Raw genomic sequence first — 25,725 nt, 5'->3', positions numbered from 1 at the left:
TTTGTTAAGACTGGCCTTCCCGAAGCGCCGTAGAAATGATAAACATTGACAAGCAGCTGTTCCTTCAGTATTATGTTACGGAGCTCACGTGTGAGATTTTAGCGCGTGAAGTGTAGCCGAGTGCTGTATTCGTATCACCAATACACAATGGAGCCTGCTATAAAGCTAAATCCAGGTTGGTTAAATGCTCGTGGCGTTTGTTTGGTCGTTAAAAAATGAACGTGGACACATGTCAAAATGGAAAAGATGTAAATGTTGGTGACGTTTGACTAACGTTTCTTCGTCCTGCTTCACTTCGAGTCCGTCGTGAAACCTGCTCCGTTTTCTCCTCAGGGGCGTCGAAATGGGACATTCGTCAGAAAGTTTGGGACTACATCGAGGAAAAGAACCTGGCTAACTTCCCAAGGCCTGTTCACAACAGGATCCCAAATTTCAAGGCAAGTTAAACCTAATTTAACCGAACACAGTTCAGTTACACTGGAAACTAAACGGGTAACTCAAATACAGAGTGCTATTAAAGCTGTTACCGATTTGTCATTCATTCAGATTTTATTCCTACAGGCTGGCCTACTCACTCGGACTTGTTAACTGCCATTTGCATGGAGGCCACGTGTAAAGTGGAAAACAAGAGTAATCATAGTATACATTGCAAATATAATTACAAACAAGATATTAAAGTAGGCATTTAACGCACAGAGATAAGACAAACTAGAGAAAAATGATTGGTTATGAAATTGCACGGTAAAACTTTTATATTAACAAGTCTAGTTTATGGAAGACTTGACTGATTCTTCATAATCAATTGAAGAGGTCATTTTATTTATTTTATTTATATTCTGCTTTTGCATTAAAAAACGTGAAAGCTTTATGAAGCTTAATTTTATAATTCAAGCAAATACAGTTTGAAGTAATCTTTTTCCAAACAGGCTTGTAAATTAACACAGTAACTGTTAATCAACACTGAGTCTCCTCTGACAGACGTGGCAACCAGCACACTTGTTCAAGTCTGTTGGGAAAGCAAATTAACATATTAAATAACAAGATAAACAGGAAGTATAAGGGAGTAAATTGATCAAATCATTGTTACAATAATGACTCCAGGCTATGCACAGCAGCTCTTGACTGTTTTTTTTTTAAAGCTTGAATGATTAATGGCTATCTGACTGTGCATGTATGCATCTCCTTTACTGTGTACTTAATGACCAGGGTGCAATTCAAGCATGCAGCAGGCTTGCAGACCTGCAGGAGTTCAAGTCCAGCCAGACAGTCAAAGTAAACCCAGACAGACCCCAGCAGCAGGCGCGCTTTATCACTCTGGAAGTAAGTTAACACTGAAAAAAATTGTTAGCCATTGTGCCCTTCTCTCTTCTCAACCAGGGTGCTTTCACAGCCTGTGCCAGGGTGTCTGACCTGCAGGTGTTCACCCAGACAGCTGAGGTGAAGGTGGATCCTGATAAACCTTTGGAGGGTGCCCGGCTGGCAGTGCTACAGGTAGCACTGCACTGTGGGGGGAAAAAAGCACCAAGAACCACATTGTTTCAGCCTGTACTACAGAAATGTTTTGACCACGTCTTATCTGTATTATAACCATGTTAGTTTGACCAACATGCTTGGTTTTAAATTAAAAATGTTGTTAGAAGATTATCTGGTTTACTTCTTAAAGTGACATATCGGGCACATCAATACATCGCATCTGCAATCATGTTAAATAACTGCAAATGGCTGGTTTATAATTTTGGGGATAATCTTTGCAGGCACAGAAAACTTTATTGGTCCCAACTCCCCGTCTTCGTACTGGTCTTTTCAACAGGATTACCCCTCCCCAGGGGGCCAACAAGGAACAGCTTCGCATATGCTCATCCTCTCAGGTTTTAACTTTCTAATTATATATTTTGTTTTTTGTTTTTTTTTTTTTCAACTGGAATTTTGCTATGATTCACAAACCCCAAACATTTAACCAGTTCCATTTTTTCTCATCCTGTCTTTTGTCCTCTTCCTTCAGGGTGTGAAAGACTTCAGTGTGCCTGTTGGCCTGGATGCAAAGGTGAAGGTAGACCTGGTGGTGGTTGGCTCTGTGGCGGTGTCAGGAAAAGGTGACTGTTAGATGGAATTTCCACCTCAACATACCAATTCAATTGAACAATGGGAGTTGGAAATGGGAAATTTTCCTTTCTGACAGATGATCGCCTAGTACAAACGTATGCCCAAGAGCTGATCTATTTATGTATGGAACTTGATGATGTTTTATAATTTTGGTAGACCGAGGGTGTTTTTTTTTTTTTTTTGGAAAATGATAGAAGACTGAAGGGATGAGTCGTATGCCAAAGGTCTTGATAAAATCATGGTAAAATCTAGTGTTGTGATCATTGTGGCACCAGAAAATCCTGTCAGTGGAGATTTGAAGAGTAACAGAAATGAGAATGGGAGCAGATGTATGTAATCAGATCCATTTTGCTCCTTGTGGGTTCTGCTGTGTTCTGCCCTCCAAGTAAATTGCCCCATCACTCACAATGGATTTTGATCTTCATTTTCAAAATGCCAGAGATAATGCAGTGCTGCGGTGAAACAGACATGTTTACCATAATGCATACATTTCCAAATGGCTTTAAGTGTACACTGCCACATGGTTCTCATAAAGAGTTTGCTGCACAGGGTTCATCCATGTTCCCATCAGACTACATTCAATTATGTTATTTTTATGAATTGAAAACATTGCTACAGCTGCCTTCAACATATAACTCAGTGTGTTATAATTGTGTGCAATTTTTGGATTAAAATCTTCTGTTTTTGCACAATTTTACAAAAATGATGAATGTAATTCAGATGGTTATTTCAGCTTTATGCACATTAAGTGAATCATTGATACTGGCCTAGGGAAAGTGCCACCTCAAACCTCAGGAGTAGACTGCTAATCTTTATATCACATAATAAAAAAATCTACCTGTAAAATGTTTACATGGCTTCTTTCTCCTCTTGCAGGCTTTCGGATTGGAAAAGGGGAGGGCTACGCTGACATGGAGTATGGCATGATGGCTTCAATGGGAGCTGTGAATGAGTCCACTGTGGTGGTTACTGTTGTCCACGACTGCCAGGTCAGTTTGTTTAGGTGGAACTTACTGAACTGATCAGCTGTTTAATGGAACTTGGTTGTTTTTTCACTATTGTCAAGCACTGGTAAAATTATTATATTGATTAAAGCTACAGTATCTGCAGTTGGATTCACTTTATAAATAAAAACTTGATGAACAACATTGCATTAAAAATGGTCAAAACAATTCTTCAACTTACACAGATATGAGTACACTCATATTTTAAAGACTGTAAGTAGCAAAAATTGTAATATTAACTAGAAAATATGATTCAAATAAATAATTCACTTTAAAATGTTATAAAGATTAAATTCTATAATTGATAATTTGCGTATTTGTGCTTTCAGGTGGTGGACATTCCAGAGGAGCTAATAGAAAGTCATGACCTGACTGTGGACTACATCCTCACACCTACCAGAGTTATCGAAACTAATTGCCAGGTACCCAAACCACAGGGAATCGTCTGGACTAAGGTAAATTTAAGAAGCTTTTCTTTGCTGTTTTTGGTGCTACTGTGAGTTTACAGTACAGTTATTTCGTCGTGAAGTTGTTTCAAAGGGATGACATAGTGGCCACAACAGCCCTGGTTTGTGTCCAGCCAGGGACCTTTGTTGCATGTCAGTCTTCATCTCTCTCTCCATATGTTCCCTGTCATCTCGCCTCTGAATCTATCAAAAACACAACTAAAACAATAGTTGGATTGAAAAATGCACAAAAGTGACTATGTGAAAGGATTGCCTTTCATAAAGTTAAAGGCATCAGTGATTCAGTCTTAAGGTGTTTTGTTCTTAAAATGTGGATCATTTGTATGAATTGTATTAATTTGATGTTTAACAGTATGGAGACAGGGGACTACTTTATAGTGTTAAATAATGTATGAAATAAGCATTTATTGTAGGGCGAAATAAATGGAAAATTAAACAAATCTTGAAATCGTGTTAAAGTTCCACATCAGGTGGACAGAGGCAGACTTGCCACATAAAACTAGAAATAAAAATGCGCTAATGGACATTTTGATATGTCATAGTTAAAATGTTAAAATTTATTAACTTTATGTCAAACAGTAAAACAAAACATTTTCCCTCTGAAAACAAAACCTATTACAAACAACACATGGTTCCATTTATTGAGTGTATGTCTTATAGTCTAGATCAGTTTTTTCTCCTATCTTGTAAAGTTTCAGGGCTCTGTCTGATTAAGGAGTGCACATCTTTATGACACTTTCATGGGATCAGATGCAAACTTGTAGAGGCAGCTTGTACAGAAATGCACCAATCAAAATACTTGGCTCCTCTCTGTGGAGACACTGCCCTCTAATGGACATGTAGTGACACTACACCTCATCAGGGGACTGCTGTATTTATTGATTCTGCATGCATTTAATTTCTTTGTACCAATAAGAATTGTCACCTTATTACATCAGTAGTAATTATAATAATATGAATTAGCATTTTAGTTTTTATAAACAGTATTTACATTACATATACTGTGTATGATTTACACCCAAGGCGTACAAGAATGGAGATCATCTGGAGAAAAGCAGCCAACCAAACAAAATAAATAATTAACTGTGTGAATGTACTTTTACCTCATGTCTGTCTGTAGGTAAATGAGAGCCTGGGCCTTGAACTGCATCTGATTTACTGACAATAGCAGAGAGATGTCATGTGTTTTTCCACCTAATGATTTGTTTTTAATTAGACATGATGGGGGAATTATTTTTATCATGTGGGGAGTTTATGTGTAACCTCTGGGTTTCCTTCAGACACGCATGTAAGTAAACAGGACCCAGTGACCTCACAGGCAGGAAGGCCATGTCTGATCATCAAAGGCTCCTCTGCCCAGCCAGCTTGGCTCTGCAGGGGCAGGGGAACGACAGGTCAAACAGGCCAGTGTAAAAACAATAGCCCCGTATATCCTTTACAGGACTGGCCAGCATCAAAGGCTGCCAAGACACTTGAAGACCCAACAAATCAAGAGAAGTCTTTATTTTTAACTGCTTGGGAAATGAAATGTCCAGCTGCCATAAAGATAGTTATTACTATAGCATGAACTTTGAGCAGGATGGGCTCATACCAATTAATTTGTCAGTTTTGTTATTAATTTAACTCATCCGTAGGTATGCTGTCGCGGCTCTGGGCAGAGCTATTTGTTTTCTGTATGTGACACCCCTCCCCTTTCAGCCTTACTGAGCCCGTCTGGTTTTGTGTCTTCAGCTGGACACAGAGAAGCTGGAGAAGATCCCCATCCTGAAGAAGCTGCGTGCTCTGGAGGAGCAAGCCGGAAAGGATGTAACACTGGGGGTGGTGCCTGCTGCAGCAGAGCCTGGTCTGCAGACCGGTCAACCCAAAAGGCAAACCAGACGGAGGCCAAGGCAGAGCACGCAGCAGGATGCCGAGGGAGAATCCACACAGGACTCCAAACAGGAGAACAGAGAAGAGGGAGAACAGAAAGCCAGACTGCGCCCAGCTAGAGTGAGGAAAACAAGCAGAGGAGATGGCAGCAGGGGGGTAAATGAGAGAGAAATCAACGAGAGAGGAAAGGGAAAAAGTGCAGGGAACCTGAAGGAGAAGGGCCCAGAGGAAAGGGGAAGTGAAGTCATGTCTCAGCGTAAGCTCCCTCTGAATGTGACCACAGTTTACCTGGGAGGAATCCCTGCTGGGCTGCGTGTTAGTGAGCTCAAAATGGCCCTCAGAGAGAGGGAGGCTGCTCCGCTGAGGCTCACCTGGCAGGGAGCTCAACACAGGGCCTTCCTTGATTACAGTGACCCTCAGGCTGCAGAGCAGGCCCTGGAGGCTCTGCAGGGTCTCACTCTGAATGGTCACAGTCTGCAGGCTGAGCTGGCCAAGAGTCAACGGGGAGACAAAAGGTCTGGACAGTCCAATAGGAGACCGAGACCATCAGTGGCTCCAAAATCTAAAACAGCCTCATCAGATACCAAGGCTGACACAGCTGAAAAGACTGAACAGTAATAGCAATAAGTAATAAGTAATAAGTAATATAAAGCCCAAGAAGTATTAATTCTGGAGTAACCTTAAAACACCTTAAGAAGAGTTTAGGTTTTTTTTTTTTTTTATATATTTCTGGATTTATTACGAGAGGACCTCAGTTATATTAACCATAGACTTCTGAAGTGACAGCTAATGAACATAACAATATATGAATAAATGCAACAGCAAAACCTAAAATAAATCACTGCTGAATCGTAGCATCGTAAAGCATTTCACTAGAAAAGTATTTTGTTCATACCTTTTCACACCTACGTGCCTTGTTAAATTCACACACACCTCCTGGTCTGTGTGTCCCGAGAGCCTTCAGCCCTTGAAGTGATTCTTAGCATTAGACTGCATTTTTTTTCTCTTTTAAACCACAGACTATATGTACAGTTTATCCATTAAAATTCAAGTGTTCAGTACATTTTATTTTCACAACCACCTATCAGTATTATCTCCTCCAAGAAGGTCATGTTGTCAGACCGGTTTGTCTGCTTGTTAGTCATGTAAAAAAAAATTTTATCTGAGGCCATGGGCCAAAGGAGAACTGGTTAGTTTTTTTTGCAGGTAGCGCCACCATGTGGTCATTTATACAATTTATACAACCCTGATAATTTGTGGCCCATGAGGCATAGTAGTGAAATTGAAAATTCAAACATTTATGTATCCACATACGCCACCGTGTTTTACCACAATTTTGATTCTTTTTGTTTTTGCGAAACGCCTTTTTTTCACAACTTTTCCTACAAATTACATCCAGTCCTCAAGAAATCTGTAACATCTGAATCACTCTAAAAGTTTTTTTTTTTCCTATTCTATTTCATTGCCAAATAGATTTGGTCCATTTGACATAAATTGCCATAAATCCCCAACCAGATTTAGAGGATGTGAACACACTAGCAAAATTTTCTGCTATCTGCTATTTTGATCACAGACTGCAGCAGTGTAATGCGTTTAAATAGCCTTAATTTAACTGTGATGCATTTGAAAATTTGCTTAAAATCAACATGATTATCTGTCAGTATGCAAACTTCTAAACCTATTTTACTATTAAGCCTTGCTGAAGCTAAGCTCTTTGATTTTTTTTCTTATTTTCTGTGCTTTCTAGTTCCTTACTTATTTTTCAGAATATTTTGGAAGTAGACTTTGCGCACCCATCAGGGAAGCAGTATTTGTACCTTTGATGACTTATTCATGGCAAACTGGTTAAATGAGTTTGAGCATGGTGCCAGCATCACCATTTAACTAATAAGAGATGCCCGAATAAATTGTTATAGTCTTTATGCATCTGTTTGTAATGCATTGCACAGTAACATTCTCTACTAAAGTGTTTGATTGTACCTGTTCAGTCTTACTGTCTTTTGTTTTTTAAACAAAGAGTTTTTGCAGAATCTGGCTTGGATTTTGACAAATCAAAGTCAGATAGATAGGGACATAGTTTGTGCATTTTGGAGAACAGACCACAAACTTAGAAAAAACAAATTCTTAGACTGTAAGACCAGTTGCAGTAAAGCCTGGTTCCACCTCAAACTATCACAAAAAAAAAAAGAACTCAGATTATTCTACTGATGGGGCGTTAATTTAAGGTCAGATGTTTAACATGATACCTCAGACCAGTGAAGGAATTTTGACATAATTTTGAGATAAAATGAGATAATTTGAGATAATTGGAAACAAATGATTAAAATTCAACTTTTAAACTTTGAATTACTGTAACTGTGAGAGCGCTGTTTTTTTTAAGCACATGTTAAAAGATTGTTGTTTTCTAGATGGTTTGCACACATCATGCAGCAAGGGGGACATATTACTTTTGCCTTGTGCTCTATATTTGTACTGTTACTGTTACTAGTACTGCCATTTTCAAACAGAACAGCAGGTTAATTTATAAATACCAACAGTATCTCACATAGGCAAACTTATCCAGACTTTGGGCCAATAACCTGTATCTTTTAACCCCTAATTTTTTTGCTATATCTTTTGTGTTTCAGCACAGGCATTACCTGAGGAATTGTCACTCGTGTCTGTCTGCAGTGCCAGAGAAATTTCCTGTTTTCTCTGAAGTCTTGGTTGTATTGAGACACAAACACACAGCATGTCTGTCTGCAAAGGGCAGGCCTCAGGCTTTTTATGGAGCTGTCATCCAGGCCTGGCCAGGGAACAGCTGTGGAGCCCCATCTCTGTCCCTCAGCCCCACCAGAGCACTGAACCTCGGCAAATGTCATCAGTTTGTTAATGTGCTGTTCCACTGCTGTTGAGCCTGTTACCCATGTGCTCTGTGGCATGCTCATTTTACTGGGGTTCAGTCAGTGGTCAGTGTTGTGAGGCTGCAAATCCTACACACGTATCAGACCCGAGTATGTTACATCCTCATGTAAAGATGTCTGTACACAGACCTCAACAGCATGATTTAGAAAATAATACTAACAGGAAGAGTTACAGTGCAGTTACTTTATCTAACTTACATTAGATAGTAATCTGAGTGAACTGTGTTGATGCTCACAGAATATATTTTTGCCTGCCATGTCTTCAACACATTTCAACACAGAGCACCTGTTGTTGTTTTCAACACAACAGACTTCTCAGAAATTCAAATTCTGAAAGATATTTAGACTTTTTTTTTTTTTTTTTTTTTTTAGCAATTGCGCTATAAATGAAAGTAATATTATCTGCATGGGCCTATGTTTACATGAGCATCAAAATAACTGTTGTGAGTTTTGCAACGACCTTAATCAACAATCAGGAATCTGATAAAAAGCATTTAGGAAAATTGGCTTGTGTGCCTTTTTTATATTTTGAAAAATAGTATGTGGTATGGTATGATAAGACACTCAGGGATTCACTTTTTTTGTTTTTTGTTGTGTGAATGTTTCATTGCATCCTATTCCTGTGCCCTTTGCTGTAGAGGTAGAGTTTGATATTTCTTATTTAAGAAGTAAAGAGTATGTTTTTAAAGATGTGAAACTGAGGTATTGCCTGCATTAGCTTGCCTGCATTATTTTTTTTCTCTCTTTACAAGTTATTTTTATATTTTCTTAAATCCAATTCTATTTGCAGATTTTCAAAAGCTGTTACATCTTGGACACCACTGAATTATTCATTACAAGAGGTAAGAGATTAAATTTGATCAGCACCATTTATTATAATTCCACCAACACGGTATCTCCACGGTATTATGCAAAAATATTCTTTGGACAAAAATGCTTTTTTAGGAAAGCTGTACAACAACCATAGCAGTGGGAGTGCCTCAGGTTTTCAGCCTGTAACCAAACGCCAGTGAGATCCCTGCCTCTGATTTGTTACGCCTCAACTGCCGCGTATATTCTCCCATAGAAGGCGTGTTACGATTAACTTTTCAAACCATTTATTTTAGAACTACATCAGGTAATAACTGTTTTGTGGAAAATCTGATTTGTTCATACAATATCAGTTTACAACAACAGGCGTGCCCTGCTCCTGCCAGGTGAAAACAACTGACTGCTGCGCTGATTGGTTAAACCGTCAGCCGTGGTCTGAAGCGCATCATACAGACACCACTGTTCTGTAGTAGGCCTACTTCTGTAATATGTAATATGTGCGTTAATATCTATTTCATTTTTGACTCTTGTATCGACAAACATGTCGTAGATCAGACCCACGTGAACAAAGTTTAGCCACTTTTTTTTTTTAAAACTTTGATAGACTAATTAATTACAAGCCTATATATTTAAGTAAGAATCCTAATGGATTATTAGAAGTATTGTGTTTGGGTTTTTTTTGTTTGTTTGTTTTTTTCTCAGTAAAAGGCCCACATTGCCTCCCTCTTAAAACCCTGCTAATTTTTGGTTGGTTGTGTAATAATGATCACTGTACTGAAATCTATAAAGATTTTCAGTTTTGTGAACAACAATTGACAGAAATAACGGGTGTGTGATAAAATCAAAATATGCCTTGAATTTGTGGATTTAGGCTTAAACAGCCCAACAGATATATTTTTATTTCTTACAAATGATTTGTTGTAATATAGCCTAAAAATTAGCCCTCACTGATGGACCCTCGCTAATTTTCCTAACAATATATAAGTATACAGTGCTGAAAGTAATGGTCTACATATATCAAACACAAACGACATTAACAGTGCTTACAATATATCCTCAATTTTTCATTTTAAAACAAATAATAAGCGTTCTGACAAATATTGCCAATAAAGCATATACCTCCTTGGCCAATTCGCCTGAAATTAAAATATGTAGGCCTACAGAATAAATAAAAAGTTGCGCTTATAGGCTATTCAAAAAGTGCCTTCATCGTTTGTACACAGTATATATGGACCTACAGTATATGTGTAATGTCCATAATTGTTCATTTCAAATTCAACGCTTGTATGTACGACACAAAAAAAAAAAAAAACAAAAAAAAAAAAAAAACAGAGCCTCTGTCTAATTTGTCAAAAGAAAGAAAAGTAAAAACTTCAGACGGAGAAAATGAGAGTGTGCATTTTTACATTGGCCTACTTTAACAAGAAGAAAGAATAAACATGAACAAAAGTGTGAAGTGGTAGTCATCCGCTCTGCAGGACTAAGTACCAAATAGCAGCAGGGTTTCATACGCCCAGTCTTTACCCCGCTGGTCGATGTTGATGGCATGAACAAGTTTTTTTATTAATATATATTATTATTATGTGGTTGCTTTGTGATTGGCCTGTCTCCGTGTCTTTGTCGCTGCAAAACAGTACAGAAAAGTAGTCCGGTCTACTGGAAGCAGTGAGCACTCTCCAGGGCCGGGGCATGCTTTCATGTCTCTCAGTGGTTATTTACTCGTTTGTTCTCATTTCAGTTGACTCCGCTGCATGGCTCAAGTCTGTGACACCGTCCTCTGGTCTGCAGATTTGTCCGTGGAGGCATCACATGACGCAGGGCTTGATGTCCTGGTAGGAGACCTGTTGGTGGTGGTAGTACGAGCCGCTGCCCGGTGAGTGCATCGCTGAGGACGTCATGGCGTTGAACGAGAAGACAAACTCCTTTCGGTCGCACATGCTGGGAGACTGGGAATGGTACCGAGGAATACCTGCAAAAAGGTATTTTAAAAACATGGATTAACAACAAAGAAAATCTGTAATGTCACAAGTAGGTTCACTGGGACTTGTGTATTAAAATTCTCAGTTTCTAAGATTGTTATTTGAAGTTCAGAAAAAAAGAGAAATAAAAGTATTATTTTAAGATACACACACATATATATTTTTTTTTAAACAAATGCTTTCTGTAGGCTTTAACTTTTAATTATTAGTTACCCTTGATGGTAGACATTTCCTCTGAGAGAAGCCATAGGCATAGACCTAGATTTTTAATAATACTAATACCACTACTACTAATAACTAAGAGTGTTATTACCATTAGTAGTATTAGTAGCTTAACATAAATGGAGCGAATACCCAAACTGACACTCGTGTTTTTCATACCTGTCTAGCATGTTTTAATATTTATATTTTAAGATAAATTGTATATTTATTTTGTAGATATAGAGCTTCAACATTTTTCACTGACTCGAAAGCATGTGTATATTCCTCATAGACCCGAAGTCCATTTAGCAAGCACGATTAAGATTGTCAAAAGGGGAGGCGGGCTTGTTGGGCTAATTGACAGTGGCCCTCTTGCACGCCAGTCCCGGAGGACCGAGGGCCTCGGGGCAAGGCAGGCTGGACCCAACCGCGCTTGTTTTTCTTGCCCGGAGATTGGCACGGCTCTAAACTGTCCCGGCAGACTCTCCCTGCCCTCTCGTGCCCCTCTCTCCCACCTTTTTTTTAAACACTTCCAGAAACTTAAACCTAGCGAGTTTGAAACTCTTGATCCCTTGGTTTTATTTGAAGGAGTACTTTTTTTAATATTTATTTAACGGGACAGTGACGAAGCTTAAATTTCGTGGTTTCTTTTAGTTGCATCATTTTCCTAAATGCTCTTAACGTTTTGTACAGTAAAGATAAGCCTGCGTTTGGTCGTTGCAAAATAAATCCAGCGCAATTCAAAAAACGGCAATGATCTCATGGGCTGGTCTCTATTTCCATTAGGCCCACGTTGGCATTAGGACCATGCAAAAATCTGCAAACCACCAGGCTTGGCCATATGTAGAAAACATCTCATAGTTTAAACATCCCATTGGCTAATTAAATGATTTGATATTGATAGGAATTAAATATTCTTGCTTTATATTTGTCCCTTTGATTTCACTTTGCCCAACAAGTTTCCTTCTACAAAATCAGCTATAGTTTTACTCAACATTTTACAGTTCTGTGAAATTAGAGGTGAAATGATTATATTGAACTTACCTTGTAAATCTGTGGTACTGTGTCCGTTCTGGTGCAGGTAAGGTTGATCTAGGGAATGTGTAGGCAAGCTTGGCTGCAGCGGGTTGGCCCCTGGATTACAAGGAGACAGAGGCTGCTGCTTAATGTAGGAGGCCCCGTTATTCAATGAGGCCGTGGGGGCTGGAGCCCACGCCGAGGCTGAGCTCGAGTAGACAGGGTGAGGCTCCATGACTCCCCCACTGGTGAGCAAAGGGGAGGCGGAATTGTCGTGGTGGCCATACTCACTCCCCGTGGATCCTGTACAACTTCCCATGTAGGAATGTCCACTGTTGGTCGACAAGTGTGACATGGAGTGTCCGGACAGACCCATCCCCTCCATGTTACCTGCCAAGTGTCCATTCATCATCCCAATCCCACTGTCCAGAGACAAGCTGTTGGGCGCACAGGATAGGCCCCCGCCGCTCCCCTGGAAATTGTAGGACTCAGGGATGTGGTTGAATCCCAGGCCGTTCATCATGCTGTACATGGGCTTTAGGGCCTGACACTTGCGCCTAAAACCCCTGGGTCTCCTTCTGAAGGAGCCTTCCTCGAACATAAACTCACTAGCCGGGTCGATAGTCCAGTAGTGGCCCTTCCCTGGCCGGCCGAGGCCCTTGGGCAGCTTAATGAAGCACTCGTTCAGGGACAAGTTGTGACGCACGGAGTTCTTCCATCCCTGGTAAGAGCCCCTGAAAAACGGGAAGCGGCTCTGAAGGAACTGGTATATTTCACTGAGCGTCAGGCGCTTAGTTGGAGAACTCTGGATAGCCATGACTATTAAAGCTATGTATGAATATGGGGGTTTCTCTGGCCGACGGATCCCCGCGTTTGTCTTTTTGGTTTTCGTAGTGGAGGAGGCGGTTTCCATCACCGCCGTCTGTCCGTGCGGCTTCTCCGGAGCAGACATCGGGCTGCTCTGGGCAGGAGTCTGCGCTGGGGGCTGCTGGACCTCTGCCGTCATGAGTTAAATTTAGTCTTCGAGATGGTAAACACAAATTGTTGCTTTCCACCTTTCCACCTATAAACAACACAAAGTTGAATACTAATTCGCTGGCATAAAGAGCCAAAAAATAAAGAAGGAAAAAAAATAAACGCAGGCAAACTTAACGCACAAGCCAGAGGCGAGACAGTCTTCTTAACTGTCTTCTTCCCTTTGATTCAGTCCTGCAGCAGTCTGAAGCCGGACCGCCTTGTACGGAGCGTCCGAAATGGGATAAGGAGCAGAACAGGAGCCGCTTTCCACTTCAGTTGGTGTGTTGTCGTGCGTCCGAGGAGCTCACTTTTTACTTATCTGTTGCCATCATCATTGGAAGCTGGATGTCTTGGCCATCCAAATGTTGGGACCGCCCAGTTCCCTCCTACTCTAGTGGTGGGCTCTAAGCATGCACATCTGTGTGCGTTCACTTTTCAGGGGAATGTTTTTTTCCCCCTTCCTTACATTTAAATTGGGAAAATATTTCCTGTAATAACTTATATATATCATTTGCAATAGAATATTTAAAAAATCAAATGGCCTTATGATATATTACATAATCATACACTGTGTAAATACACTGGGCAGGGTCTTTAGATGCAGTTTCTGATTGCCCTGTTTTCTAATAAGACTTTATTATTATTACTAGTTTTCTTCTTTCTTATTTTTTTGACGTTGAATATTGTGATGTAAACTGTAAAAGATTCATAAGCCTGAAGTGCTAACGGTATCTCTAAATTTCAGGCCACATGGTTGATGCACCAGTACGGCAAATAGGTCATGACTCCACTGTTGTTAAACTTATGAAATATTTTATAAAATACATGTTTAGTCCATGAAAGGCATTTACCAGAGAACATGCCCCTCATATTCAAAACCACCCTCCTGATTTCTGTAAAAGATAGACAGGAACATGGGCAGGATGTTTATACAGCAGAATGTAAACATTTTCCCTGGCCTTCTTTAAATAAAAAATCAAGCAAAAGCCCCGTTAGATCAGCTAATACTCAATCTGATGCGATATGCCCCTCTGTTCGCAGCGTCTTGTGTAGATATTGGACGTTTTTACACATGAATATTGTTTGTGTAATGCAGTCATAATATTTATGCAGGGACGCAGGAGGAGTGAACACCGAACTGCCGAACTCTGAGCACAGAAACTCGGACTGGGACTTGAGATCGACTCCTGCGGGCAGTTTTTTTTTAACCATCGAATGATCCAAGAATTAAAGTAAGGTGGATTTAACACTTTTCAGTCACAGTTTCACCAGACTGTGACACATTGGAAAATCTGAGATGTTTAGTTTGTTTAATGTGACATAATACCTTGTAGGATAATTAGAAAAACGAAGCCTAAATTATGCCTTTAGCTCTGCAGAATGTTTTTCCTTTAACTAAGTTGTAATTCACTCAGAAGAGCATGCGCGCCAGTTTGTTTATCTATTTGTGTTTCCAAAGTCAAAAAGCTTAATTTTCGTTCGATTTACTGGCTCTTCTACATCTGTGCGCGAGAGCTACTGAAAGACGATCAGTTCATAACCTTAAACTGTTGACAGTAGGTTGCTTATTGTTCCCTGGAGATCTCGATAGCTGCAGCCTGCAGCCCTTTGCCTCTTCGTGGGTTCAGTTAGATGAGCTTGCTGTGCTTTTGATCTCTGCTGGCGTTATTGTTTCTAGTGGATGCTTATGATTACTATTGGTTTTGACACTGTGGAATATAATACCGGAGGAAATTGTGGATGAACAACTTTGCAGACTTTGGCCTGTGCGTAAAACCAGAGACTGTTTGGCGACTTCATTGCCTGTGCGTAAAATATTTCTTTTGCGAAAAATAATACTGCATTTCTGTATTCAGTTTCAGTGAAGCGTGATTAAATCAAATGTCAGTGCATGACAGAAATATCAGATAGTTTATTGATGTTTACCGGAACCGTCCGGTCCCAAAACACAAATGGATGACTTTCGTTGTTTCAGGCGGTTTGCCGCAGGGGAAGCGAGAAAACAATTCATTGTCAGATTTTCTGTCAACCCAAAGGTGACAGACGTGCCACTGTTAGTTTTTGCCGTTGCAGAGGAGATTTAAAGCCATGGATAAATGAATATAAGTATTGTTTTAACCGGTGCCTGCTCGGCCACTCGCCTGGAGTGAGGGCCACACATTTATCAGGACCACCCAGCGCGCACCAGGGGCAGGCGCGCTCCCGTCCTCCCTCTGCCCACTGCATTTAATTACCGCTGATGACTTCATTCCATTAAGGCGCTTTTTTTCGCCCCCTCACACGCTCATTCGCCCCCATGCCATGTTATTCTTTCTTTGTTATATATAGACCTGTATATTTTTTAACTTGCATGTCCATCCAAAGCCGGTGTCTGCAATGTTTATGCAAACCATCAGTGTTGGACGGTGATGCGCTACTCCCTGCTGCATTCTTCTTTCCGCAGTAAAAAGCAGCAAAATCAGTTATTTATTTTAATTACTTCACATACAATTGATGATTTCATGTTAAATATGTGCAATGCAATAATAAATTGAAAATAATATATATCCTCAGAATATCACAATGTACTTGCATCAACATAAAAAAAGTTTTGTAATGGATGTATCCATATTTTTAAAACATTTTACTCCTTCATATGAACGGGTGTGTAAAGACAGGGAAATGTCATTATTAGAGCATCGGTGGGAGATTATGTTCGTCATTACTGAGGACTGAGTCCCGAGGTCAGAGCTTCCCCCGTTGCTCCATCGCAGACGAAGTCATGCACTTTTCCATGACGTCCCATCATGAAATATTTGACAGTGCTGCATCCTCAGGAATGCTCGGGCCACTTAGGTGGAGGTACACCGCAGAGTGCACAGTCCTGACAGGCTTTCCGGACCGTCTCACCGTTATTTAGTGCACTCAAACCAGTTTTGGACCCCCTCAAAATAACGTTGTTGCAATATTCTGCTGGACCATACACACAAATGTTTTCTTATTGGTTACAGTCTTACTTCACTTTTGTACAATGGTACACTACATCAAGAGGCCAAAAGACATATAATTTAGGCCTTTTTTTTCTCGAAGGCCTACAATCTGAGCATCACTGTATTTCAGTCTCTACAGTAAGTTCAGAATGGCCTTGTAACCCTTTCTTGAGGATTCGTTTCAAATTTGTGCATTAAAATCTTATTGATATCACAGGCTGTGTTCTTCCAGACTCTACAAAGCTACGTTATGCTACTTCATCAGAGCAACTCACGACATGGTTCACTTTAAAATGATTTTCTATTCATACCAATTAGGCTAATACACGGATTATCGATCTGCCTCAGCAGTGAACTCTGTTAGCGTATAATTTGATTTGGCCTCACAGTAGCAGATTAAACTGTTGGAGAGATGAGGCCCGGTCCAAAGGGATTCTGAGAATTTCAAATGTTAAACTCAGATGACATTTTTTCTTTACCAACGATCATCTTTGAGAAATGAGCCAGTTTCTCTCCTCGGTGGTGAAAGAGGGCCGCAGAGGGTCACCAAGAGGACGCTGGGACTTTGTTTGGAGGTCACTGCGACAGAGTAATCGATCAACTGGTCGTAAGTTCATCCGACTTGAACTTGAATCACATTTTAAAGCAAAAAAAAAAAAAATTATAAATATTTTTACGTTAATCATTTAAGGATAATCGTTTATAGCAGAACGAGCATATTCCGCACGTATTTGATTGTTTTTTTGCTTTTTAAAAGGTCTGTCTTAAACAATGTACAGAAGAAAAAATCAGTCAATCAATAATACTGATTTTTTAAATCAGTATTATTTAAGACAAATGAATATTAAAGTATTCTTTTTAAAAACAGAAAAAGTGGAAATTCGTAGCGTATTCTTAAGATTTACAAACGGTGTACATATACAGAAAGCTTGCAAATGATTTGATGTTTTATTGTACAATAGATTTTTTTGGATAACATGAAGATCTTTCTGATTTTATTTTATTTTATCATGTTATATGGGACCAAATATCTGAAGGACAAGCATGCAAACAATGTAAATAGCTCTGTATATTGCACAGATACCAGTCAGTTTTGCACAGAAGGGAAAAAAGGTGTATTTCAGGAAACAAACGTGCTGCTGGTTTTATCTCGTCTTTATAGGAATTCTGAAATATGATGTTTATAGATATATTTACTCCTATTTTGAACATTAATCGCCTTAATTAAACATTTTATCATGGAAATATTAATGTTATGTAATCCTATGAAATGATTTTAATAACAAATTTTAAATGTAAACGAGAATTTTTGTCCAACAAATTATTTTGAATTGCATCCTAATTGGCTTTCTGGCTCTTTGTCTCTGCAGTGTCGCCTCCAGTTCACTCAACATTGTCGCTTTAATTGAAAACAGTGTAATGTCGAGGTGGGCACCCCCTCATCACTTTCCCTGCGTTGTAGGTGGCCGTGTATATTTTCGTTTAAGTAGTGTTTATGTGAACGAGAAAGGACGGGATTGCTAGCAGACCGCTGATTGCGCGCACTGGGCCGCTGCATGGATGTGAAGTGTGTTTGATGGGCACCACCCTCTCCAGTAATCAGCTGCTGCAGAAGTGCGCTCTATGACTTTTTAATTTTTCTTGGACAGATATCTGCCCAGTGCCTTGTTGTGTGTAAAGGCGTAAAGTAAAGTAGTTCCTTGGCACAGAGTCCCTGATTGGTTAAATGTTCATGTTACTTTTCACAACATCTTCCCAGAAGTGTCCAGGTGTGGTGTGGAAGTATGGAAACTGATACTGAACTAGTTGGTCTGCAAACATCCGCACTGCTGAAGTGTCCTTGAGCAACACACTGACCCCAAACATGGGCGCTACAGACCCTGCTCTTTGACTCAGTTGAGTTTAAATACTCAACTGAGACCGTGCCTCATGTCGCAGGTGTTGCGGTCTGATGGGTGTTGTAAGGTGTTTATAAATCTGATCTCAGATGCATTTAGTTCAGTGCTGTTATCTTTCGTTTAATTGTATTTGTTTATTAGGTCTCGCTCGTGATTCAAGCGGATGATTTATCCTGACACTGCTTTTGAAAGTTAAGACGATCATGATGTAATCAAATTTAATAACGGACTTGATCGGAAAAAGCGGCTGATAACAACCTGCTATGATGATGAAACAGAGATTTATTCATTTATTTATTTTCGTAAAAATGTGCACCCTTTTAATTTAAATCTACCACTCTTGTAATAATCCAGTTATACATTTCTGCAAATGTACTTTAACATCGCTCATTTAAAAACTAATATTATTAGTGTAACAACTAAATAGTTGGCTGGAGCTCCTGATGTTCGATTGATGTATATAAGTCATTGGTAGGCGCTTTTGGAGTTAATATCATGGAGCATTCAACACAAAGTTTTTTTTGTGTGTTAAAAACGTCCAACGCGCCACAAAAAGAGGTCATCATGCCAAAACACGAGTCACTGATAGAAACGTAATTGTGAGAACACAGGCCTCCCCAGCAAAACTTCATATGCCTTCCCACATATGAGCAGCAGTCTGTGGTGTGCTGCATTGTCAAATTTAAAGATAGACCGCTCATACAGTCAGATTGCCATTTTCTTATTTCTGTATTCACTTGTTTGTCACATGTTCAAGCGCATTTGGTTCTGTTTTGGGAATTGTCTTCTTTTGACAGCCTCGTGTTGAACAGAAAACGTGTCTTTCAGACAATGAAAAAAAGAATAAAGGCATTCTTTCTGGGATATTTTGTGATCATAGGCAGTACCACATAATTTGACATGAAGGACAGCAGTGGGGAGGATTTGGCAGGTCCAGAGGTTTTACAAATTCCAAACTGTCCAAATGTGGTTAGCACTTGCAGGGAAAATCTTCCATAATTTTAAAATACCTGTTCGCAGCAAATTGGTGTTTCAGCAAGTTGGCAAGCTGATTTTTTTTGTGTAAAATAGGACCAAAGACGTTCAAGAGAAAATTATTAAAGTAAAAATATGAGCAGATTTTAATTACTTTAAGCTAAGACTTAAACGTTGAAGCATGAAGAAAAAAAGTGTGTTTATGGGTTCAGTGTAAGTTTTCATATGGCTGGTTGACAGATGGTTTGTCTTTGTATTGAAGCCCAATTTCTGAAAAAATACAACAGAAATTAAATAACATTATTGCTGTATATATATATATATATATATATATATATATATATATATATATATATATATATATATATATATATATATATTACAATGAATTGAATGGCTGAGGATTTTAAGGTAATTGGTTCTGGTTTGTATTTATATATCTATATTTATAGAAACATAAAATATCAGACTTTACAGGATAAAATGAAAAAGTCCAACTTATTTCCACTATTGTCCCTGGTGTTTCGTCATCAGAGTTAATGAAAGTTATTGACACCATTCAGTGACAATATTTGACATATGAGAAGTTTTTAGGCTTTCCTGTGTTCCACTGCAGTGTTTGTGTGTGGTCTTCAAATCCATTTATGTGAAGAATGTATATAAGACTGGATGTTTTAATGTAAAGTCACAGAGAAACTCTTTCGTTGAAGCTTCATTTACATTTTGATGTTGAGTATTTAAATTAGGATGCTCTTGATTTGCTAAATGATTGTTACTCATGCTTTAGGAGTAATTAGGGATTGTATGGAGCACTTTTTTCAACAGGAGTTTTTTTTATGATTATGATTATTCTCTCATAATGAAGAATAAATGGTATAAATCATTAGTTAGCAAATTTGTAATTCTATATTTACTTCATTTCTTACCTTAAACCTAGTTACAACATTATATTTTTATTTTACATGTGTTTTGCCCATGTGAAAGCAGATGTGTTATTTCTTTTCTTCCTTTTACCACCTCTGCAGATATCACACATTAAAGACAACAGATGGGTATGGATTGATTGAAAAAAAAAAAGAAAACATTGTGCATTGCTTTCCGTTCCCATATAAGGCCAAAAAACACAAAGAGATTTTCCTTTAGACACTTCCTTGGCGCTCTGCTTCACTGCTCCTCTCTGCTTCACTGTGGCCTTTCTAAGAAGATTCAGTCCCACACAGTGAGTGGGAGCCTGTTTGGTGCCCCACCCTGCAGCCCTGCACACCTCCCGGGGCCGGTCCATCATGGTCTGTCTGATGCAGGGAGAGACATCAATAATAAGAGCTCAAGCAGAAACCACAGTGGAGAACACAAAAGAGAGAAGAAGGGCAGACGCAGGCCACAACTGGCTCTGCTGCAGGTTAGCTCCTTTGATACTGCCTTGATGGCAGTTTGATGGGTGCACATGGGGCGACATGGGTTTATACGTATGTGTTTACATGCATGTTTACATAATATCTATGGTGTTTACGCACAGCTCACCAACTCTTTTTTTCTTTATTCTGAAGGGGGATTTTCCTGTGGCAAGCTGCTTCGGAAAAAGCAATTAAGAATTCCCAAACAGTACACCACAATGGGAGATATCATTTGTGCAATATGTGTTCCATGTCCCTTGCAGTTTTTGTCTGGAACGGACTGGCTATTTTTAATCTGCGCACAACCGAACCCACCTACAGACTAACCACAAATTGAATGAAGGGGAGGGGGATGAGTGGGCATGGTAATTGTCTGTTGTGGAGTTCGAACTCCTCTGTTTTGCCATAAACAGCTTTGGTAGTTCACAACTTGATACCCAGTGCTCCAGCCGGTTTGAAATGAGGGCATATCCTCATTGTCTGTGGGAACCCATAGCCAGGCCAGTGGTTGGAATCAGTCAGGAATGCTTTGGGATGGTAACTGGATTCGGTTGTAATGCCCGGCTCTCCACAGCGGAACACTAGGGTGGGAAAAAGGCCGAGAGCATTTCCTGAGTGGAGGGGGGTCCCAGCGAAGCATCACACGCATGGGCATCATGTGACAGGGATCCTGCCAGGTTTTAGCCTATGATCCCAAGTCAAGAGAGGAGAGGAGAAGAGTACAGTGGTGGGGGAAGTGTGGTGGTTGAAGTGGGCAGTGCCAAGGAAAGAAACAAGATGACAGAACAAAGCTATAATGAGGACAAGAGTCACAAATACTGTAGCTGTTGTAAAGCAGCCTGTGAAGGAAGGTCTAGTCCAAGGTTGGAGAAGAGGAGGATGTAAAATTTTAATTTTCTGTTAAATCTTATTTCTTTTGTCATTTGTATTCCTCATCTACGTATGTATAAGTTTAGCTGCTCAAAAAATATACAAAATATCATATATTATTCAACCAAAAAAATCTAAAGCACAAAAACAATAAAAAACGTATAAACTGAATATAAATATAGTTGGTAAATGTTAATGGTCCAGTGGGAATGAACAATGGACATAGAGCAGAAAGTACTAGAAGTAGGAGAATATAAGTCAGAATTGCGCTGAGCCATTTTCTTTAAAAACTGGAGGTTGGCTAAATAATCAGAGGAGTCCCTGATGAAAATAAAGTTTCTGCGATTCAAAAATGAGAGCGCTATTAACAAAAACTCTCTTAGCCATGTTGCATACACTTTTGAGATAGTTCAGTCCAGCTTCAGCTCATCAATTTCCCATTTACTGTTAAGGTGCCTTAAATTGGATCATGAGTTGAAAAAAAAAACAAAAAAAAAAACACCTGTGCAGCATCAGTTAAACTTTATCCTGCTCTGCCAAACAAATCTGGTTAAAACTGATGAAAAGTTACCCTCATCAAATGTCTAAATGTCAGAGTTACAATTATGTACACCTTGGTGTTTTTAACCTGTAGCCTATTTGTTTGTAAAATACAGACAACAATCACCTTGATTTCTTTCATATTGAAAAAAAATCTTGAATCAGATGAGTATCTGCCAAGATCAGAAGTGACTACCTCTATGTTTGTCAAGGGGATTAATTAAAGGCGTTTAACCCCAATTGACACAACTATAAAGAATGAGTTTTACTGATTGTAGAGGTGTGTGTGTGTGTGTGTGTGTGTGTGTGTGTGTGTTGTGTGTGTGTTTTGATCTGACTGAGTTATGACTCTGAGAAGAAGGAGTTTGATGCTTGTGGCAAACTGTGCCAACTGGGTGACAGAAAAATACCCCAAAACAAATGTTATTCCAAAAATACAGATTCTGTGTCTGTTCAGAGCATATTTTCTGTTCCTATTCATTTTCATTTACATCCCAGAAAATAATCATGCTTTCATCTGCAAAAGGAGTTGCATACTTAATTGCAATAAAGCACATTTTAATGTCATTTCAACAGAGTAGTCGAGCATATTTTACTGGAAAGGAGACTGTTTTAGCTTAACACCACACTAGTAATTTTGTTTGTAATGATAATACTAGGAGTGTATGTCTCCATCTGTGTGTCTCTGTGGCTCTTTTTCTGTGCACATGTGCATATGTATGTCGATGCTGCATTGTGTGTACATGCCTTTGGTTTTGTGTGTCTGTAATGGCTGTCCACAGATGCATGTGTTTGTGTAGCAGTGCATATGAGAATGTTGCTGACTAAATATTTGTGTGTGTGTATGTGTGTGTATATGTGTGTATATGTGTGTGCGTTCAGCCCAGCGCTGGCAGCCAGACGTTGCTCTCTTTGGCTTGTGTAAATGTTGTGACGATCTTGGGAGGAATCTTACCCTATAGTTGTCAAAGGGCTTTTTATTTCCACCTGCTCCCGGCCTCTTTCCGTTGGTCTGCTCTATAACAATGGTACTGGGAAAGCTGTGGAGTGCAAAGTGATTGATGTTGGACTGTATTTGGCCCTTCTTCAGATTGGGGCCTGAAAGGAAGTGGCTATCCCTCCCTTCCACCCCGACTACTCGACAGTAACGCAGGGCTCAAGAGGGCAGAGTGCTGATCAGAACTTAGACATCCTATTTTTATAAAATGCCAATCGGCACCAAAAGACAAGTCGGCAGGAGCATATAAACAAGGTTTTGTAACTTATAAATCAATTTGCCACTAGATGAAACAGAATGAAGTTAATTTATGCCACGCAATTGAATCCAACTTTATCCCTTCCATCTGGTCTCTAACCATCACTCTTTTTCTTGTTCTCTCTGGGGTGAAAAGAGATACAGGCTCATCATGACTGCATTCTTTCCATTTTGCTGAAGAGCAGTGGCAGAGAAGGTAATCTATCACCCAAATTGTCTGTCCCTCTCTCTCTCTCTCTATTTCTAACTGTGTTTCTCTTTCTCCTTCCTCTAGGCTGGAGTGGGCAGGCGTGCGGCTTTGGCCACAGGAAGCTGTGAATTCTTTGGAGAATGGAAGATGTCTTATGGGGAGACATACTGGCCCCCCACCCACCCACTCACCACCTCAAAGTGACCCCTGACCCCTTCATGTGTTTATATCAGACCATGGAAGTGAGAAATAGTGACGAGTCACTCTGGCTGTGTGTTTACACTCTGGAGTCACGCAAGGAAGGAAATCAGCCACGGTCTGCTAAAAGTGGCGAGGTGACAGAGAATAGCTGCAGTCCCCGAGAGCTGCAGTGATTTACCTCTCAGAACCAGAATGTATTTTACATCATCTCCGCTGCAAAGACTTTCGACCAACAGAAAACAGCAGCATTAGCAGGGCTGTGGGCTGTTGTCGAGGAAAACCCAACTCTGATCGCAGCAAAATATAGTTACTGAGGATGTATACACACATATAGTATGTGTGTGCATCTACCTTTGCCATGCTCTTTATTTGAACAGATGTAGCAGATATTATAGGCAGGATAATTCATCAGGAAAATTATGTGTATATAGAAGTTTAAAGAATTCTTGATATATTGATTGCTTTCTAATCTTGGCAGGTAAAAGCACACATTCACTATCGCAGAATGAGAACTTGTTTCTTCACACGACCAATGTTTTTCTAACAAAAACAGCTCTCAGCTTAATGACAATACGTTTCACTGTGGAATTTGTCTTGAAACTATTTCAGAAGACTTCTCTGCTACAAATCTACAAACTGCTTTACTTAAATGGAAATCACTAAAATAAATGTTACAAGGTTTTCACTGAACACCGAGCAACGAAGTGCATGCAACTCTTGCTTTGTTTAAGTAAATGTACAAAAATAGCAGCAGTAAAGCCATGTGCTGCTTCTGATTATAGTGTTCAACAATAATATATATATATATATATATATATATATATATATATATATATATATATATATATATATATATATATATATATATATATATATATATATATATATAATCATCATCATATGTCAATTGATATCAGATTTTAAGATACTTAGATTTTAATTTCACCAACAGCTCAAAATCTTATGCTGAAGTAAAAATAAAGATTTCCAACATTTAGTCCAACATTGTGTCTGTCACTCAAGCTTCAATGTGGAAGGAAATTTTTATATGATAATCATAATAGTTTTTGTATAATTGTTATTGTTCATATTATGTTCAAGTGGATTTTATGAAATCAAGTCAGCTAGAGTCATCACCAGTGCCTCCAGTGATCTGTGTGTTTATGAAAATGATTTTATAAAAACACCAAACACATTAAAGTTTGCAGAGATCTGAAATCACTGTACAGTAGTTGTAAAAGCTTGGTCTAAAATTTAGAAACTGTTTTGACATTAAATTTTTACCTTCTCCATCTGACACATCATGAAAAAGTCTGTGCATCAATATAAATTGATGAACAGACTGACATGTCTTACAAGTTACTGTCCACTTTATGGCCTCAAAAATACAATATTATAATAAGCAATTTGCTCATTGTGTTGTAAATTGTGTTTATGACACATTTGAACAACTGTTTATACAGTGCCATTGCTGCATGAACCACACTGGACACGTACTGCACTGTGCTCTGCAGGATTTTATGTTCCATGTACTGTAAGGTGTGTTTACTGTGGCTTCTCTCAGTGTTTCAAACATAGTGTCATTGTTGTCCTCCACGCTGAGCGACTTTAGATTTCAGATTGCACAACTGTTGTTTTCAACAGACAGCTGTAGTTACCTCAGTTGTGCTCTGTAAATAAAAATGACACTTTATTTCTTTCCGTCATTACATTGGTGCAAGTAACTTCATTGCTGACTGTAGCGAGTATCCTGTTACACACCCCCATACACACCGCCACAATGATAGAGTCAGTGGCTCTTATTTTGGCGAATCTCTCCTGAATTGTAAGTCCTGTCAGGAGCTTTGATTGATAGTTGTGTTTATCACCATATTATTAAGTAATCAGGCTCACCACAGCTGGGCCTGAAGCTCCTTAATTCCAGCTAAAGCACACAGCTTCATGCTAATTAAAGGTTTGGTGAAAGTGTTTATTTTTGTGAATTTTTAAAATATAGTTGTCTGTGTTTTTATGAGAGTGCGCTGATTGTTGCATTTGTGTCCTCTCTGGAACATTTAGTAGCA

General features: G+C 39.2%; 2 protein-coding genes and 1 long non-coding RNA gene across 4 annotated transcripts; 2 read left to right on the top strand and 1 right to left on the bottom strand.

Moving 5' to 3' along the window:
• The first annotated feature begins 39 nt into the window (after positions 1-39).
• mthfsd (methenyltetrahydrofolate synthetase domain containing) lies at positions 40-7,699 on the top strand. 2 transcript variants are annotated; one of them, XM_041043733.1, is made up of 8 exons: positions 40-175; positions 334-437; positions 1,207-1,320; positions 1,755-1,868; positions 2,003-2,093; positions 2,980-3,092; positions 3,437-3,562; positions 5,306-7,699. In XM_041043733.1, the coding sequence occupies exons 1-8, from the start codon at positions 148-150 to the stop codon at positions 6,059-6,061; spliced, it is 1,446 nt and encodes a 481-aa protein (XP_040899667.1). In that variant the 5' UTR covers positions 40-147; the 3' UTR covers positions 6,062-7,699. The 2 variants fall into 2 exon arrangements, with proteins under 2 accessions (XP_040899667.1, XP_040899659.1); XM_041043725.1 differs by lacking the exon at positions 1,207-1,320 and adding an exon at positions 1,378-1,491 and having other exon boundaries at positions 5,306-7,697.
• A 1,497-nt stretch (positions 7,700-9,196) lies between these two features.
• foxf1 (forkhead box F1) lies at positions 9,197-13,674 on the bottom strand. The gene is made up of 2 exons (XM_041043745.1): positions 12,381-13,674; positions 9,197-11,125 (listed from the first exon to the last, which is right to left on the bottom strand). The coding sequence occupies exons 1-2, from the start codon at positions 13,357-13,359 to the stop codon at positions 10,962-10,964; spliced, it is 1,143 nt and encodes a 380-aa protein (XP_040899679.1). The 5' UTR covers positions 13,360-13,674; the 3' UTR covers positions 9,197-10,961.
• A 693-nt stretch (positions 13,675-14,367) lies between these two features.
• LOC121185545 lies at positions 14,368-24,447 on the top strand. Its single transcript, XR_005894372.1, has 3 exons — positions 14,368-14,602; positions 23,408-23,467; positions 23,546-24,447. It is a non-coding gene; the product is annotated as an uncharacterized LOC121185545 (long non-coding RNA).
• Positions 24,448-25,725: the final 1,278 nt, after the last annotated feature.

Source organism: Toxotes jaculatrix, chromosome 1, assembly GCF_017976425.1.
Source record: "Toxotes jaculatrix isolate fToxJac2 chromosome 1, fToxJac2.pri, whole genome shotgun sequence".
Classification (NCBI taxonomy): Eukaryota; Metazoa; Chordata; class Actinopteri; family Toxotidae; genus Toxotes; species Toxotes jaculatrix.
This window is presented reverse-complemented; position numbering and strand designations above follow the sequence as displayed.

What these genes read in the sequence shown, in the direction of transcription:
- mthfsd (XM_041043733.1), top strand. Translation starts at nt 148, where the DNA reads ATGGAGCCTGCTATAAAGCTAAATCCAG. An exon ending in TGCTATAAAGCTAAATCCAG is followed by an intron (nt 176 to 333) that starts GTTGGTTAAATG and finishes TTTTCTCCTCAG; the next exon opens with GGGCGTCGAAATGGGACATT. An exon ending in GCATATGCTCATCCTCTCAG is followed by an intron (nt 1,869 to 2,002) that starts GTTTTAACTTTC and finishes CTCTTCCTTCAG; the next exon opens with GGTGTGAAAGACTTCAGTGT.
- foxf1 (XM_041043745.1), bottom strand. Translation starts at nt 13,359, where the DNA reads ATGACGGCAGAGGTCCAGCAGCCCCCAGCGCAGACTCCTGCCCAGAGC. An exon ending in CAGTACCACAGATTTACAAG is followed by an intron (nt 11,126 to 12,380) that starts GTAAGTTCAATA and finishes ACCTTTTTGCAG; the next exon opens with GTATTCCTCGGTACCATTCC.